Here is a 17,412-nt window from a genome sequence, read left to right as displayed (position 1 = left end):
TTTTCTTTCTCACTTACAACATCAACATGTTTTTAGCTTTGTTTTCGTATGTTTTTATTTCCACAGTATTACGATGTTATACTCCCATTCGTCCTACATATATTCTTCATGTTGTTGTTCTTGTTGCTTTACACTCGAACGATCGTGACACGCAAAAAGCCGAACTACAATACAAAATATATATCATGTTTTTTTTTTCTTGTTAATGTGTTTTCGCACCTTTGGAGTGTTTTCCATTCCATGTTTGGAGTGATGGGGTTGGGTCAAATACATCTAATCTTTATCTTTGCTGTGCATATACGCTTCTCGGTTGTTCTATGTGGGGTTGCATTGGTTTAAAGTTAGCATTCGTAATTGTTGCTATAATTGTTACTTTATGCACATTTTTCACGCCACCCGCAGGAGACGCCCATATAAATCATCTGTTATAGCAGAGCTACTCGTACAAAGTGTGTATGATGAACTGTGTTGTGTATCTCGTTCGGTTTTGTTTTGTTTTGAAAGGGAGAAAAAGGTACATTTCGAACACTGGGAGAGGAAAGTATACGTCGTTTAGCGACATCTCGTTAATTATATAATTATTTGAAATGAAATCTATAGGTTCGCTAGAGTAGAGTATGGTTACGATTTACGCGAACTTGTGTGTACATACAAAAATGCATTTCTCATACGCTTGTGCAAGCTCCGCAAGCAAAGCCTGTCTATCCTCATTTGCTAAGTATCGATTTTACGGATTTACGGATTTTACCGGAAATAGGCCAAGTCAATGGATGGAGAATGGGTTTTACTTTAAGGTGTTACACACGCTCGCAACTTCCACCCGAACAGTGAGTATATAGCTCTATATCGAAATAATGCGAAATAAAATGCACAAAAGAGTAATGTTTCCCTGCTTCTTTAAACGTTTTTCTAATGATTTCATCAAACTAACTGTATAACGGAGTGAGAGTGTGGCTTTGCAATGAATTCATTAATGGCAAACGCTGAATGTAAATCACACACGTTTTGATCGATTCGAAAGCGGTGGCTGGTTAGTTGTGCAAAGTATTTCCGCGGCAGTGACTAGACTAAAAGTGATACTGAGAAGTAGATACAAAGTTTACTCCACACATCCTGCTGTGTGCCGGAACCCTCTAACACCGCCTGGTACATGGTTCCTTGCGCTAAGGCTACCAAAATAGCATCTACACTGAGACTGGTTGGCATCTGTTGGAGGATTGTGTGTGTTTTGAGTGCGTGTGTGTGTGTGAGCGTGAACATCATCGAATGTAACAATGCTTAAACTACCCCTAAACCCTGAAAAATTATACCTTCATACCTCAACAACTTAAGCCTTGCTAAATGAAATATAAGATAAAGCTTAAACATAACGCAGGAAATAACGTAACTGGAAGAGGTATAATAAACAACAGAAAATAGTTCGAATAATAAAAGATAAAGCTTGTGCGCCACACACACACACATCCGAATTTGTGAAACACTCGCCCGCCCTCTTTCCGGTACGACCCCCAGGCATACATTTGCAGTGGAAAATGTGGGAGGAAAAAATATTCCAATATAGAGAATACAAACATTAACAACGATACCCCGCTGCGGGACTACATATATCATCTCCTATTATGGCTGGTTCAAGTGGTTCTGTGGTTCGTTCGCTGACGATCGATCGGAGACGCTGTGCGTCCAACTCTTCCCTGGACCATCCGCTTGCGCACCCCGGGTGTGTGAGTGTGTAACTTTGTCCTTTTCCGCGACTTTCTTCGTTTTGCAAAAAATGTTAAATGTTGAACAGGGAGGATGCTAAGACGCAAGTCCTGCACAGGACTTTTCTGTTTTATCGTAACCTTTCGGGCTCATTTAACCAGCGTGTACGGACTAGAAAAATAAAAATGGGGTTTGTTATTAGGGGAGGGTTTTGCGAGAGAAAGAGAGAGAAAAATCATAAATCGCATCAACAGGTGGCAGCAAGCAGCAATCTTTAAAAGAAGCACAATTCAGGAGCGAGTTTCGAAAAATGAGTGCGTATTTGAAAGAGAAAAATGGTATGTATGTATGGTGAAGTGTGTAGATGTGTTAAGGAGATATGATGTGGGAAGGATATGATGTCATGAGACAGACTTTCGATGTAAAGAAACGATAACGCGCAGAAAGATCTTGCTTCTAAGATGAAACTATTCGTGTGTACTACATCGAACTGCCGCCGAAACACGACTGTCCAAACTGAAGCTGCTCTAAGGAAAACGCATGCTACTCTACTAATCGAAATACACTCACGCGATTCCGAAAAAACCTTCCCCACCAGTCGTAGTGCCGATCGCCTTGAGCGAACCACAAGCAATATCTAAAGTGTTCTCGTTGTGTCTCTGGTGGAAATCATGTGAGTGTGTGCGTGTGTTACGGTGTCCGTTGGTCATGTTGGCGCAGTGGTCAACGTTTATGATGGGAAGGAAGTATGTTGAACGTAGCAGTAGTGTTAGTTTCGGAGGGTTCGGCTTGTGTTCCCCCATTGACGATTAGCAAATGGAATCGTGTACAGGAGAATCAAAAAGGCAAATAACACAATACAGCTAGCCTAACATAATTTGTCATAAAATAATCTAACCCAATGCAATGTTCATGTTAAATAGCTTAAACTATCACTTCTGGATGCAATTCCATTACCACCTCTGTCGACGGTAGATCAAATACTGCCTGCAATAACAGAATTTATAAATAAAAGAATAGAAAGAAGTAAAGAACTAGTGGGAGAACGGAAACAGCTACCGAAATTAAAGCTATAAATTATTCTAATAATAATGATGATACCACAACAACTAATTCGCCTACAGCCTAGAGCCGCCTAGAGCGCCTTTTTCTCTTTCTACTTTCTAAAAAAAACTAATCATTTATCCTAGAAAGGTTTGGATACGTTTTGCCACAATGATTGCTACTACAGCAGTCATTCTATCCTATTGATGCCGCGTACGATACTTCTACAATTTTCACTATCGTCCCTTTTATGCGTTTAATTTTTCGTTTACTCCGAACTAACTAAATCAGCCGAATAGAAGCGGGTTGCTGAAAATTGGGGATTTTACACCTAAACGGGCCTCTTTGGTGCCAATTGCTTCCACACTGCCGACGCGCTAGCAGTTTGCTATCTGATGATGACTGATGATGAAGTTGATGATGATGATGGGACGTGTTATTGTGTTGCAGAACGTAATCTCGTTGTGAATGATAGTTGTGTGGATGTGGAAGTGTGTGAAAGCATGTTGTGTTGTGCCGGTTTCGGGGATTGGTGGTGGTGGTGGGTATTTTTTAGATGTACTTATGGTTTTGATTTACCCGCGAGATATCAACCCCGGTGATGGATTTGACCAGCTCCGGGATTTTGTTCACGATCTGTAGCACCTCGCCGGTCAGCTTCACGGCACCAACCTCACCGTTGCCGCTCGATACCATCGTGATTTTCTTCGCCTGCGACAGTGGTGCCGCCACTTCTGCCGCAACCTGCCGAAAGAATTGGGAAGAATGCGCGAATTAGCATTTTGAAACGAAGCAAATCCCCTCACCCCACCGCAGTACCAACCTTTGGCAGTGTATCCAGCAGCATATCGACCATGGCTGCCTCGCGATACTCTCTCCAAGCTTCCGCCTTCTTGGCCATCTGTTCCGCTTCGGCCTTCGATTTGGCAGCGATGGCAAACGCTTCCGCCTCTCCGCGTACCTTTATCTGCAAGCAAAAGCGTGCGCACAAATTTGTGATTAAAAACCCAACACAGCATAGTGGTCACAGCAACCGCTATACTAACCGCTTCCGCTTCTGCCTCCGCCTCCAGGATGACGCGCAGCTTGTTCGCTTCGGCCAGCTTTTCCAGCTTGTACTTCTCGGCCTCGGCCGGCCGGCGGATGGTGGCCTCCAGCTCGCGCTCGCGGCGCTGCATTTCCTGCTCCTGGACCGCAATTTCCTGCGTACGCTCGACCACCTTAATCTGCATCTGCTCCTCCTTGATGCGCTGCTTCGTCTTGGCCGCCTGCAGCTCGTACGCCATCTCCGCCTCGGCCTTCTTCGTCTGCACCTCCACATCGTACACGGCCTTCTTCAGCTCGAAGTCACGCTGGGCCTTCGCGATCTCGGTGTCGTTCAGGAAGCGGGCCGCCATCCGTTGCTCCTCGGCAATCGCTTCCTTGATCGTCGCATCGCACCGGGCCTCCGCCTCGCCGATCCGTGCATCGCGCTTCACTTCCGCCGTACGGGCCATACCGAGGCTTTTCAGGTATCCCTTTTTGTTTTAAAAAAGGGTAAAGAAACGGAAAGAAGGGACACGCAGTTCCGAAGTACGGTTAGTCTAAATCTAATTTCAACGCTACTTCTTGCCGCGACAGGCACCATATAAGAGTGGATGTACAATGTGAGGAAAAGGCTAAAAGTAACACATTTGCGCACTATAATATTCCTCTAGACAAAGAAATAATACTTACAAAACAAACAGTGAGAAATTAAATATTCAAACACACACACACACACACACACACGCTTTTACACACATACACATACATACGTACGTACGTACAGCAATTCACACAATCAGGGATACGCGAAAGAATTAAAAAAAAAACATACACACACAGTAAGAGCACGTTGTGGGAAAATCGTTTGTTTGTTTACTCTATTTATCAACCAAACCACACACACACACTATGGAGATTGTTAAGGAAAAGCGAGTATTCGAGTAGCGGGTACGTGACGGTAAGCTTTGAGCAAGGGATTATTCAAATGTGTAAGCAGCAATGCATTTGGGCAGGAGGGGGGAAATGGTTCGTATCTTGGCGGCCGCAATCCTTTTTTGAGGAACCATAAAGTCATGCTGTGGGTTACCGATATTAGTTCCGGAGTGTCTTTTGGACTAAATTTAAGAGAAAGCTTGCCGATAAGCTGATGGCAAAAATGATAAATTAGACCTCAACAATAATAAGATTAATAGTAGTAATAATAATAATAATAATAATAATACATTCTAGGGTAAACGAAGCATTTTGCGGCATGAAAGCAAAACACAATCATTGGACTTTTGGTTGGTTAATTGAGCAAAAAACTCGAATCTTCACTATTTAACAAAGCTGCAGTCACGATTCGTGTAAGCCTGAACAATGAGCATTTTACTACCTCATTTACATATTTTTTTTAATTGTATTCTACTTTGGTGTAGAACAAACTGATGATGCACCTGATACGTTCGCAGCTTTACAATATTTACATAAAATTAAAAAAAGGAAGGCACGCGAATATGTTCGAAAAATATACACAAGAAATCATAAATAATACAGCACAAATGTTCAAACTCTACTACGGTTTGTGGCACGGGAGGAATGTTCGAATCGAACTGTTTTATGTGCGTGTGTGTGTGTTAAAATCAATTCTATTGTTCAGTGTGAGGTGTCGACCACCTATCGACTAAAAGGTGTTTAAATTGTAATGTAAGAAATGTAGTTATGTTCAAACTAGAGTATGTGCATGTGTGTGTTTTCCCCAAAAGCTTGTTACAACAGAGGGAACTTGTTTTTCTTCCTCCACTCTCTCGCTGGAGTAGGATGAAGTAAGTTAGTGAAGTAAAATGTGTACAAATAAGTGTATAGCTTTGTGTTGTTGGCTAGCACTAGCCTAGCCCTAGGCCCTAGTAGCAGTAGTAGTAGTGTAGTGACCGGTAATATGGGCGATCGACAGTAAAACAAAACGATATACACATGGTGAATGTCTGAGTGGAAAATCATTATTGGTGAGAAAAATAAAATAGAAAAAAAAGAGGTGGTTCTTGTTCTGGAGAAGAAAACAAAAGAATAACAAAACAAATGGAGTCGAGAGTTGAATTAACATACCTTAGCACCCTTACATTATCAAAACACATTGTTATTTTATTCGTTAGCGGGTTAAAGAGAGGTACACGAAAAAAGACAAAAGAAGAAAAGAAAAAAGAGAGAACCAATGAAAAGGAGGATACGGCAAGAGACCAACACGCCTGCTGGCGTAATAGCGCTAGCGCAGAGCAGAGATAGACAGATGGATGGAGAGAGATGGAGAGAAATAGATAGAGATAGAGACAAAGAGAAGGTGAAAGAGCAGCCATCGACAGCTACTAAAAGGACGAGAGCGGGGGTCGATTGCTGCTGCTGCTGCTGATCATTTCATCGACAGTGGGGAAGTAGGGGAAGTAGGAGAAATGGCCTACTGTTGACGATTGAGGTTCGCAGGATAGTAGAGTAGTAATAGTAGTAGTAATAGTAGTAGTAATAGTAGCTGGTGTTGTGTGAAAGGAAGAATGGCAAAGAAGTTACAATATTCTAATGAATTGTATATGTAAGCAGAAAGCATAAAACTTATTCTCTTTAGCTTAACCGTAAATGCGTACTAGGGTTAGAGTTGTTTTGATGTAAAGAAATAGGAATATGAAGCCCAACTCTGGCAGAGGTTTAAGAGAGATCGTTAGTTCCTTACACGATGCGCAGCTTGAGTTATGCCCAGATTGATTGTAGAATTAGTTTATATTTTTAATAATTAACGTTAATTCTTTCTCATTAATCCTACATGCAGCGCAATTCATTGCTTAGTTCTACATCATTCGGATTGTATAAGCCCGCCGACACTGCTACATCAATTGTTATACAGAGTAAACCAATTATCGTTGTAAAATAATAAGAAGATCTTACCCTATTTGACCCGTTGAACTTGAAACAATTTTGAGAGGAAATATAAAAATAAAAGAAAAAAAACAAACCATAAACGAACACTCTTTTGTGAGGGCTTTCGAAAGGATAAAGCACTTGCAGCTTCATCGCATACCGGGAAAAAGATAATTTAAGCCAATTCATGAAAAAATAAATAAATTTTGAAACTTCTTACCCCATTTGTCCCGTTGAACTTGATACATATTATGAAAAAAAGTATAAAATAAGATATAAAATATCAAAACTAAAGCTCCTTCCAGTGGATGTTATAAGATGTTCGAATCTGTTCAAACTGCATTGAGCTTGCGTTCCGATGGGCATAAGGCAATCTGCACACCGTGTGGAACCGTTCAAGCTCGTTAAAGAAAACTCGTTGCCGATTCAAATACTAATTTAACTTTTAACTTATAGCTCATATGCTCCTACGAACTACGGGGTACGCGGTGGTGGTGATTTGAGGGGGAAAAGGGTCCTAGTTACAGAGGCGAATATGAAGTAGAGTAAAGTAGATATAGATAAGACAGTGGTAAAGAAGGTGAATTAAAGGTATATATGTGTGTGTGTGAGAGAGAAGGAGGAAAACGTTTGAAAGTGAATAGAGAACAGGAAACAGAACATTCGGACAGTTAGCGGTAGGTGGATGGTGTGGATAGATAAAGAAGATGAAAATAGAACTCTTCTTCGGCGAACTTTGAATCGCATGAATTGCGATGGATCGGGACGGACCGCTTTTGTTTGATGGCAATGTGTGTCCCCTTGCTGGATAGATATGGGTAGCGGTAAACTGTGATAGAGGACCGGATTCCCGTCGTGGCTTCTTCGGAGCACATGGCCAACAAAGGGACGTAGTGCGCGGGCACATACCGCGTGGACGACGCTGGGGCAGTGGTACTGCGCCTGGTGGTTTCTGCTTACCTCCTCATCGCGGATATCCTTCAGCGTGTAGGACACGACGGTAATGCCCATGTTGACCAGGTCGGACGAAGCGACCTCGAACACCTGTTTCGAGAACTTCTTGCGATCCTTGTAGATCTCCTCGACCGTCATCGAGCCCATGATGGCACGCTGGTGGCCTTCGAGCGTCACCAGGGCGATGTGCTGGATTTCGGCTTCCGATTTGCCGAGGAACTGCTCGCACGCCGTCAGCAGCATGTCCTCGTTCTGGCCCTGGATCTTCACCTGCGCGATGCCGGTTACGGAGATCGGCACGCCCTGGCTGGTGTACACGGTCGGGCTTTCCACCTGCAGCGTCATGGTGTTGAGCGAGATTCTGCCACAAGTGGGGAAGTGTCGAATCAAACGTTAGTTCAAAACAATTCGAAAGATAAGCTATCTATTGCATTCGTCTATATCTACTGCCCCCCTCCCTTTGGAACATAATTCATTCGAGGGCCAGTCGGGAGTTTGTTTACGTTCGCTACCGATTTGCCTATTGGCAAGAGTTTCTTACCTTTGCACTTGTTGAATCGAAGGCCAAACGAATGCCCGACCGCCAGGAACCAACAGTGGCTTCATGTGGCAACATCCTGAAAGTAGAAAGCGGTGACAGAAAAACCAACAAAAAACACAATTTAATTAACCTAGTAACGCGGCTGGAAGCAACAGCCTGCTGAGCTGCGTGGGTAAGGATGTAAGGAGCATGGCGAGGAAACGACGCTCAATGTATTACGCTTGTATATAACATAACGGTCCGTTTCATGTTGCACAAGCGATAGTTTACCATCGTTATTCTAAAAATAAACACATTTTCTATTCCAGAGCAAACATTCGTTTTTTTTTTCGAGTGGTCGATGTTAGCGCAAAACCATTCCAATACAGCGAACGTTGTTGATTGTTTTGCCTGCCAAGTTAATTACTGCACCAAAGTTTGGCTCGATGCGTTCCTTTGAGGTAACATTTTAAAGTTAACCGTCCAAACACATGCAAACCATTTTCAAAAAACAAACTTGTTGGCCTAGATGTTCCGCTCCCCGGAAAACCCCAGAAAGCACAAGCATAGCGGCGAAGTAGGCTGGGAACCGGTGGCGCACCGGTGGACGCGCGGAGAAAAATAAAAGAAAAAGCCACGGATGGCTTCAAACCACTCACTCACACCGGAACATGGAAAGGATGGGGCAAAAATCGATACATCCTCGTGACACTTTCAGGACACCTATAGATAATAGACACACACACACTCACACACACTCACACATCTACACGCAACCACTAGCACAACCGCGCGGCGACGGTTTTCCAGCCTTTTGCCCCAAACCCCAAACAAGTCGTCAAGCCTTTTGCCCCGGTGAAAGCGTTTGCGCGGCGGCCAACGAGCGCGCTTGCGGAGAAATGTATATTTATATATCCCTCCCATCCGTGTCTGTGTGTTGTGCTGTGATGTTTATTGCATGCTTTAACTCTATGCTTTAATGAAGAAGAAAAAAAAAGTAAAAAAAAAATGGGAGGACAAACAAGAGCGGTAGGACAGACAGTGTGAAATGAATGAAGGCCTACTGCTCTGGTCCTTTTTGTTTTACAGTATCGATTTTCCTCTGTATGCAGTACACGCAGGCAGGGGCTTTTCTTTTTCATCTGAGTTCGCAGTAGCCTGGGGGCGCAGTTGAGATTAAAAATTCGTCCACTAGCGTGTGCTCGGAGGCCATAAAAATGCTAAAAATGGTTGGTCGATTTTGTTTGCTCTCACTTGTCTGCTAAAAGTTTGACACGGTTCTAGTTGTGTACTGTGGTGTCCAATTTCCTATGTTTTCGACAGCTCTAGAACTATTTGCCATCAATCCCGCCCAGGGTGGGAATTCTCCATCCCAAACAGAGGTGCCGGTTTTGTAGTTTTGCAGAATGATGTCACTCTTTGCATTGCTCTTCGCACCAATACACAACACAGATCAGCGATCCTTCCTTCTCTTTTTCTCTACCACTCTATCTGTCGTCGATGGGATGGGGCTGTGATGCCCGTCTTTTTGACGCCACACACAAGACGCATTAGATTTGGTGGGGGGGGGGATGGATGAAATTAAAGGGATGAAGCGTTTATGTTCTCTCGCTCGCTCGCTCTCTCACACGCACTCACGCACACACACTCTCCCTCTCTCTTTTCCCGTACCTGATACTACCAAGGCCTCGTTCGGGCCGCAAGTAACAAACCCCCAAACCATCGCGCTGCTTCCTTCACGCTCTTATCACAACACACTTTTCACCGTTTTCGCGGTTCGATTTTCGACCAACTAACAGCACGCACGGTTGGTGGATGATGTAGTCGTTGGACGGGTGCTGTTTTCTGCACGAGATTCGTTTGCAAACCACCAGGAATTTGGATCGTTTTCACGAGCGCACCGCTAAGCACAACACATCTAATCGCAATTGATGCAGGCCGAAATTTCTTGGAATAAAGTAGCTCCCCCTGGTGGTTTGTTCGATGAAGCTTCGAGCACAGTGGTATCGGGGCGATTGATCGAATGGACAAAATTTGCTACATAAATTTCATCGATTTGTATTTCGGAAGTGCGGAGTGTGCTTTTCTTTCCACGAACCTTTTCATAACAGAACAAAATTAGAAGAGGAGACATATTAACAGTTTTATTTCACTTTATAAAAGTGTTAAAGTGCCAGTAAAGATCTTACAATTAAGGTTAGCACCAAATAGAAACGATTCAGATTGTACCCGTTTTTTCCTAAATAGAAAAATACCCAACACCCGGAATGATATTGTGTCCCACCCTCACCGTCGATCTCACAGAACGAACGGTACGAGCGCTTTCCTTTGCTTAGGATAGTTGGGAAAGTTTTCCACGTACCACTGGTGGGTGAGCCATGAGTTCATCAGCTGATTCGAGAGGACCCACAACAGCACGTACACCATCGTACTGTTCCGGTGCAGCACACAGAACAGCACGACGTACATCACGATCTCGAAGAACATGTGGGGCGAGGATACGGCCTCAAAGTAGTCGCCGGTCGGCAGGCTGTGCTTCTGGCTCACCACTTTGCCCGCCTTGTCCTTGCGCAGGTTGGCCAGGATCACGTTCGACAGGTACTGGTGGTACCAGGCGTAGCAAAACACGCCAACGCACAGGGCCAATCGGACGCTGGGCTCGAACCGATATCCGTTGGTGGGCAGCGAGACGGGGCCGGCGCGGGTGAAACCCTCCGCCTGCGCTAGGATCGCCACGATCGTACCGAAGTAATGGATGTACCCGACGAGGTACGCGGACAGGTTGATTTTCAGCTTGCTCGAGAACACCTGCACGAACCAGGTCTCGTAGAACCGGCGCAAGCACTGCAGTGTGATCAGCGTCATGGCAACCATCGTCTCGGTAGGCGTGGTGCGCACCATGCGCTTGTTGGTTGCCATCGTGTCGAGGAAGGCGATTACGTAGTCCCGCGCTGGCTGGCCAGTGAGGTAGGTCTCCATCATGACGGCAAATCCGGCCACCGACCAGAGGGCAGCAAAGACGTAAAAATGTTTGAACCACGCCTTCGGGACCTCCAGCAGGGACACTAATCGGTCCGGCGACCCCTTGAGTGCATGTTTGCCATACCGGAACGTCTGCCGGATGGCGGTGGGCAGATGCTTTTCTATCGTTGCCAACAGTCCACCGAGCACCACGACCGTCACGATGAGGTTGGCGAACAAAAAGTTGATCAAATTGATCGACCGAATATCGTACCACGGGAACATGATGATGATGACCGCGGACTCTCTTCACTGGGTGGTTGGTTGCAGTTAATCACGGCGAATGCTCTCGATTAGCTAAAGAAATTCCACCGATTTGCTAACACGAAGCCATCGCCCCTCCGTTGCAAGCGACTGATCGTGCGGAAGTAGGACACGCCACATGAGTATTTAGCACCTGTTTTTTTTTCTTCTCTCTTCTCAATCCCGTTGCTGGCGGATGATCTTGAAGCCGTTTGTTTACATCGCGATGGCCAAGGTGTATAGAGCCGAAGGTTTAGTTTGAAATCGAAAACGAAAATAACGCGTATGTCTGTTATTTCTCTAGCAATGTGGGCTACAAACGCAAATATGTTGATTTATGACTAATTTTAACACAATTACTTTTCCATTCCAAAGTCCGAAAATTCACAAACAAGAACGTAAACTCAGCAGCTTTGCCGGTGTTTGACAGATTGTGCTGAATAGCTGTCCGCCACGAATGAAGTGTTGTGTCAAAAGGCGACAGTACACGACACACAACACATACACCGCCGCACGTCGTCGAAATTTGGAAGAAACAATTAGCGAAAGGAAACGGAACGAACGCAAGACAAAAACGTGTCCTGCAGGAATTGTGTTGGTAGGCGGACATCAGGCATTGTATCTCCTCGAAGCGCAGCCGGAACACAGAGCAGCAGCAACAAAATGGTGTATGTAAAGTCGTGGGAAGATTTCGAGATTGCGGCAGAAAACATGTACATGGCGAACCCGTGCCAGTGTCGGTTTACGATGAAGTACACGCACCAGCGAGGAGCGGTAGTGCTGAAGCTGACCGACAATGCCAAGTGCGTGCAGTACAAAACGGAGGTCCTGTCCGAGCTGAGGCGGATCGAAAAGTTCTCCGGCAATCTGATACAGATGATGGCGTCGAAGGAATAGGAACACAGGACAGGGCAGCTAGCTTGGAAGCAAAAGTGAGAAGCGGATGGATACGAACGAGGCAAAGGATTTAAAATAAACATTGAACTATATTGTTAAGTGAATGATCTCCGGATGAGTATGTGGAAACTGTGTTCCCCGAAGAGCCATCCGAAAGAGCCAAAACTGGTAAGCAAATCCCACAAATGGACCGTTGAATAACGTCGTTCTCTTCCATACACTTTCAGGATGGAAAACCCCCCAAGTCGAACAATTTGCAGTGTTGGTTTAGTATTTATTTAGTCAGAATAACTTTATCTCCTCCCGAAAGACGGGAGCCATGCACGTCAGAATGTAAAGAAGAGCGAATCCTCTCCTGTTGGCTACTAGATGGCATTTTTAGGCGGTCAAGCTGCGTCCATAATAGTAACAACGAGTTACAAAACCCTCTCTTTGGGGTAGAGTTTGGCAAGGATAAAATAGAAATCGTAAAATCATCAGTACTGGTGGTTGCTTCCCTGGTGAGCGCCGCCCGTGTCCGTTGAATTGGCTTCAACGCAGCACTTCCTAACTTCGTCACTTTGCTGAGCATTATCGAAACGACGATCTGCTCTCCTTTCCCCCCCATGTGTGGAATGTTGTGCAGGATACAGTCTGTGTTCCCCTGTTCCCCGTACCGGTTTACACTTTGCCCAGTATGTCGTGTGGGTACATCTTCTTCCGGTAACCTCGCTTCACGACCATCTTGATCGCAATCACAATCATCACGATGCAGGTAATGTACAGCAGTGCACTGAACCGGATGTCGATATCGCTCAGCACGTTACCGTACGAATGGTAGCTCGTCTGAGCGCCGGAAGCCGCCGCACCGCCCCATTCCGACCGACCCTCGGAACCCTGCGGCGCCAGGCTGCTGTCGTGCAGGCCGAACAGATTGCGCCGTTCGTACGCGTACATGTGCTTCAGGTAGCTCAGCACCTCCATCAGATTCCACTCGTTCCCGTCCTCCATCGTGTACTGCTGGTGGTTGTGGTGGTTGGTTAGGATCTTGCGCCTGCACTGCGCACAATCGCTCGCGGTCGGAAATTGCACCTTGGGATGGTCGGGATCTTCGGTCGCATCGCCCGACAACCGCTTGTTGACCTCGTTGTGGCTCGACCACAGCCACAGCACGGCCTCGTCCTTCGTCGCCACCTGCCAGATGCGGTTCCGGTCGGCCATCTGCTGGAAGTGCTGCGAACACTCGGAGCAGCCGAAATAGTTCTTGATGTAGCCGTGCATCGCTTCCAGCACCTCCAGCGGGCTGTTGGACAGATCGCTCTCGGCGGCCTGCACCGTTAGGTAGTGAAACAGCGTCCACAGACCGCACGGGTACCGGCGCAAGCCTTCCTTCGAGCCGGAGCACCCGATCCAGTGGTTCGACGAGAACACCGGCTTCCGTTCCGTTTCGAGCGCTTTCACGCGTGCCACAAACGCTTCCCCGTCGAGCCGTTTCTCGCCCGCATTCAGCACGTACTGGCGCACCTCGGTCAGGAATCGGCGCCCATTATCGTTGAACGGGAAGTAGCGCACGAGCACGTTGAGAAAGTTGCGCAACGCCACCAACCGATCGCCTTCGATCGTTTTGTACCGGCCAATCTCGTGGAACAGCGCGAACCGTACCGCTTCCTCCAGATCGGCCTGGTACACGACGGCCGCCCCGAGTTCCTTCACCTTGGCCCGTATTGCCGCCTCCTGCTTTTGCTCCATCAGTGCGGATATGTTCTGCTCGGTCGTACCGCCACCACCACCACCATCGCCTCCTACCGCACCGGCACCATCGCCCGCTTTCTTGGTCGACTTGGTCGACACGTCCGTCACGACGATGTGATGCTGGCGTAGATGCAACCGTATCGCATCGCGTACCTTATCACGACCAAACTCATCGATCGGCAGGTTGATGACGCTCAGCGAGGTGCCATCCACCACGGAGAGACCGTTGGTGGACAGGGTGGGATCATGCACCCGGTACACGCTTACGTCCGGTGTATCGTGAAAGTCGAGAATCACCTGCAAACCGACCGTTGCATTGGCGTCCTTTTCGTTGATCAGATAAACGTACTTGGGCCTAGCGGCGGCACCAGACAACGAGGTAACATCAAACAGTGCGGACTTATCGTCCGTCCGATTGATGGCGGTTAGGTTGGGCCAGTTGGTTGGTCTGTTCTCGACCCGCTGCATGTACTCGACCAACCGGTCAATGATGCGCTGCTCATCGTGCTCTTTCACTGGTTCTCCTGAGTGAGCAGAGGGGAAAGCGGAACAAGATGTTAGTATCAAAAGGCATGGATTGTTTACGACGACTTTCGGACACTGGATTTCGCACACAATAGGCTTCAATTTATCGCAGTTAGGGGAAATTACAAATAATTTAACCTGGGACCGGTTTGTTTGCGGGATTCGTGAATGGCATAATTCAAGGACAAGCGGGAACTATTGGAGGGGGGGGAGCGAGCGTTGTCCAGATTGGCGAATAATAAATTCTAGACCAGCAGAAACGTTTCCTTAATTTCATAATTGAGACCCTGGATCGAGGGAACCACCAATAGTTGAACCAGCCACCGACAATCAGCGCTCAAGAATGCGCAAAAAAGAAAAGAGCTTGTTTGGGAATGTTAACTGCACCACAATGCAGTTTGTTGCAATTTAACAACCACAGAGCAAGTGCGTTAGAGAGAAGCGTGAAAAACAGCGGGACGATTGTGATTTACCAGGCGAAACGGAACCGAGCAGCACAGCACGCCTGCCCCCGCAAAGGCACGTTTGTTTTGCGTTTGCGAAATCGAAAAGGGAAGAAAATGTATGTAATGTCTTTTGATAAGGGGTCGCGACCGAGGGGGGGGGGGGTAGTTGTTTCGATAGGAGTTGGGTGGGTGCATTATGAAATGTTGCACCTGCTGCCACACGAGCAGTGTACGGAGACGGAGAGAAAATAGGATAGGAACGAAGCGTTGTAATTGTTATAAAAAAGTCTTTCAGTCCACATTTTTTCCACCTAAGTGTAATTTTTCAAACTTTTCGCAAATTTTTTTCACCTCAGCCATCTTCAAAACGAGACGATTATCGCCTTCAGAACGCACTCCAAACGATAATGCTTGAACTTAAGCGAGAATGGGCCCAGTATAAGAACGTACTGAATGAAGGTAGATTTTCACCACCACCGCCCTTCTGTCCGTTAAAAGAGAAAACTGTTGATGTGTACACATTTCCAGCTGAATCAACACAACACCAGAAACGGTTGACTACCGGTTTTGGAAAGAAAAACATCTAAATAAAGGAACACACTGTCCGCGCCGTCGAAAGCGTAGCAGGGCGCACAGCGAGCACCGAGCTTTGAAATAGAATTGATGTAAAAGCCTTCTGATAGTGCAACAGGAACAGAAAAAGCCATTTGTATAACAAATCACACCCGGCCCCAGATAGGTGTTGTTCATTGCTGATGTGTGCACTTTGCTTTTTTTTGGCGGCACCGGTGCCCTTCAAGAACAATCAATTCCTAGGAAACAAGCAGAGATAGTGGAGGGCAGCATACGGTTGTGCGTTTTTTTTTCTATTTTCCCGTCCTCCGTTGAATCTAGTAGGCTGGTGCGCGGTGCTGGTGCTGCTTACCTATCTTCTGCTCGCCATCTGCGTAATACGGTGAAAAGAACCGGATCGTCGGATAGGCCATCACCTCGAACTCCCGGCAGATTGCATTGTTTTCGTCCCGCGAGCAGTCCAGCGCGGTTACGTGGACCAGCTTCTGCCAGCCGAGTATGTCCGAGGCGAGCTGCTTCCAGATCGGTGCGAACCGGCGACAAAACCCGCAGTACGAGTTGTAAAACTCGACCAGCGATGCGTGCGGTTGGTTAAACACCCGCTGCTTCAGATTGGCCGCCGTGAGCGAAATCACGGAATCGGTCGCATCGTACAGGCCGCTGTTTTCACTTTCCTCGATCTGGCGCTGGTAGCGCTTCTGCTCGTAAATGCTCAGCCGTTCCCGCAGTCCGACCGCACCGCCGGTGCCGAGGTCTACGGTGCTCACCGCCAGCAGCAGCAGCAGCAGCAGCCACGCAGCGGACGATCCGATGTGTGGCCGATGGTAGGAGCCGGAAGTTGCCACACGCACCACCACCATTACACGTTTGCTACCAACCCCTTGTGCAGCAAAGGGGATTGTATTGCACTACGTAAGTACGGGTTCGATATGTTGTTGTTCACCGCCGCACGGGAGTACTCGACTCGATTTCCCTTTCACTGGCACTGTGCCATCGCGCTTGATGTGCAGTCGAGGTGGACTAGTCGCGGGCAGTCACTGTTTCGGAATGGGGCAGCAGCGCGAACCATTTGGTTGGCGAAAAAATTACGTACGCACTTGTGTGGTGTGTGTTGTTGGTACGACGTGTATGTTTTTGTTGCGCTGGTTAGGCTGCGGTCTCTGCTAGCTGCCCGTACACGTCTGCGCTGCAAGTGCATGCGTCGTTGGCTGTCACGTGACCATCGCCTAAGCGCGTTTGTTGTGATGAATGTCTTGATAAGTGCAAATTTTGTTGTGAGTCGTTTTATTTCAACTCCCCCTTCTTAAAATGCTTTAATTTCGCGGATATTACTATCTTTTACAGTTTATTTCTTTAGTTAAGCTACTGCTCTTTTAGCTTAGAAATAATTATTCTGGAATATGATGCCCATTAAATATTGACAATAATTTGGAATTTGAACATTTGCTTGAAAAATAATCTCATGCTACAGTTTACTTGCATGAAAGATCGTTATTTTCAAAGGAGTTTTCTTCTTCAGTTTTACGATGCAATAGGATTATTCGATAATTCAATAGCTAGTCACAATATAAATCTCATATTATCACAACATTCTGCACACACAACATGAATGTCATAAGAAGCATTATTATATTATTCTGTTCCAAGCAGCTGATACATTGAGCAAAGCACGTGTAAACTTACCTTTAGCTCGCACAATTCTCTCGCATTTGCTCACTCTCTCAGACTTTACAGGGGTGTGCAATCGTGTAGTTATGGGGAGTTTTTACAAAAAATGTGACTATTTTTTAATTTAATTTTTTATGAATTTTGTGTTTCATACATATCGTAAAGAAGGTAATGTTA

General features: G+C 46.3%; 4 protein-coding genes across 10 annotated transcripts; 1 reads left to right on the top strand and 3 right to left on the bottom strand.

Moving 5' to 3' along the window:
* Positions 1 to 37: 37 nt before the first annotated feature.
* Positions 38 to 10,104, bottom strand: LOC1269732 (flotillin-1). 7 transcript variants are annotated; one of them, XM_061645594.1, is made up of 9 exons: positions 9,803 to 10,094; positions 8,153 to 8,228; positions 7,618 to 7,972; positions 6,878 to 6,895; positions 6,685 to 6,702; positions 3,792 to 4,262; positions 3,569 to 3,712; positions 3,325 to 3,489; positions 38 to 1,872 (listed from the first exon to the last, which is right to left on the bottom strand). In XM_061645594.1, the coding sequence occupies exons 1-9, from the start codon at positions 9,852 to 9,854 to the stop codon at positions 1,855 to 1,857; spliced, it is 1,317 nt and encodes a 438-aa protein (XP_061501578.1). In that variant the 5' UTR covers positions 9,855 to 10,094; the 3' UTR covers positions 38 to 1,854. The 7 variants fall into 7 exon arrangements, with proteins under 7 accessions (XP_061501578.1, XP_061501581.1, XP_061501583.1 ...); XM_061645597.1 differs by lacking the exon at positions 6,878 to 6,895; XM_061645593.1 differs by lacking the exon at positions 38 to 1,872 and having other exon boundaries at positions 2,579 to 3,489; positions 9,803 to 10,096.
* A 145-nt stretch (positions 10,105 to 10,249) lies between these two features.
* LOC1269733 (polyprenol reductase) lies at positions 10,250 to 11,645 on the bottom strand. The gene has a single exon (XM_308382.4). The coding sequence runs from the start codon at positions 11,375 to 11,377 to the stop codon at positions 10,430 to 10,432; it is 948 nt and encodes a 315-aa protein (XP_308382.4). The 5' UTR covers positions 11,378 to 11,645; the 3' UTR covers positions 10,250 to 10,429.
* A 121-nt stretch (positions 11,646 to 11,766) lies between these two features.
* Positions 11,767 to 12,396, top strand: LOC1269734 (signal recognition particle 9 kDa protein). Its single transcript, XM_308383.4, has one exon. The coding sequence runs from the start codon at positions 12,059 to 12,061 to the stop codon at positions 12,290 to 12,292; it is 234 nt and encodes a 77-aa protein (XP_308383.2). The 5' UTR covers positions 11,767 to 12,058; the 3' UTR covers positions 12,293 to 12,396.
* Positions 12,397 to 12,545: 149 nt separating this feature from the next.
* LOC1269735 (sulfhydryl oxidase 1) lies at positions 12,546 to 16,775 on the bottom strand. The gene is made up of 2 exons (XM_564767.4): positions 15,920 to 16,775; positions 12,546 to 14,547 (listed from the first exon to the last, which is right to left on the bottom strand). Exons 1-2 carry the CDS (start codon positions 16,425 to 16,427, stop codon positions 12,953 to 12,955), a joined length of 2,103 nt encoding a protein of 700 aa, XP_564767.4. The 5' UTR covers positions 16,428 to 16,775; the 3' UTR covers positions 12,546 to 12,952.
* Positions 16,776 to 17,412: the final 637 nt, after the last annotated feature.

This window comes from Anopheles gambiae, chromosome 2, assembly GCF_943734735.2.
Source record: "Anopheles gambiae chromosome 2, idAnoGambNW_F1_1, whole genome shotgun sequence".
In the NCBI taxonomy this organism is placed as follows: Eukaryota; Metazoa; Arthropoda; class Insecta; order Diptera; family Culicidae; genus Anopheles; species Anopheles gambiae.
Note: the sequence above shows the minus strand (reverse complement) of the source record. Positions and strands in the feature narration are given on the sequence as shown.

What these genes read in the sequence shown, in the direction of transcription:
- LOC1269732 (XM_061645593.1), bottom strand. Translation starts at nt 9,854, where the DNA reads ATGGTTTGGGGGTTTGTTACTTGCGGCCCGAACGAGGCCTTGGTAGTA. An exon ending in CGAGGCCTTGGTAGTATCAG is followed by an intron (nt 8,229 to 9,802) that starts GTACGGGAAAAG and finishes TTCTACTTTCAG; the next exon opens with GATGTTGCCACATGAAGCCA. An exon ending in TCGATTCAACAAGTGCAAAG is followed by an intron (nt 7,973 to 8,152) that starts GTAAGAAACTCT and finishes CACTTGTGGCAG; the next exon opens with AATCTCGCTCAACACCATGA.
- LOC1269734 (XM_308383.4), top strand. Translation starts at nt 12,059, where the DNA reads ATGGTGTATGTAAAGTCGTGGGAAGATTTCGAGATTGCGGCAGAAAAC.
- LOC1269733 (XM_308382.4), bottom strand. Translation starts at nt 11,377, where the DNA reads ATGTTCCCGTGGTACGATATTCGGTCGATCAATTTGATCAACTTTTTG.
- LOC1269735 (XM_564767.4), bottom strand. Translation starts at nt 16,427, where the DNA reads ATGGTGGTGGTGCGTGTGGCAACTTCCGGCTCCTACCATCGGCCACAC. An exon ending in AGATGGCGAGCAGAAGATAG is followed by an intron (nt 14,548 to 15,919) that starts GTAAGCAGCACC and finishes CTGCTCACTCAG; the next exon opens with GAGAACCAGTGAAAGAGCAC.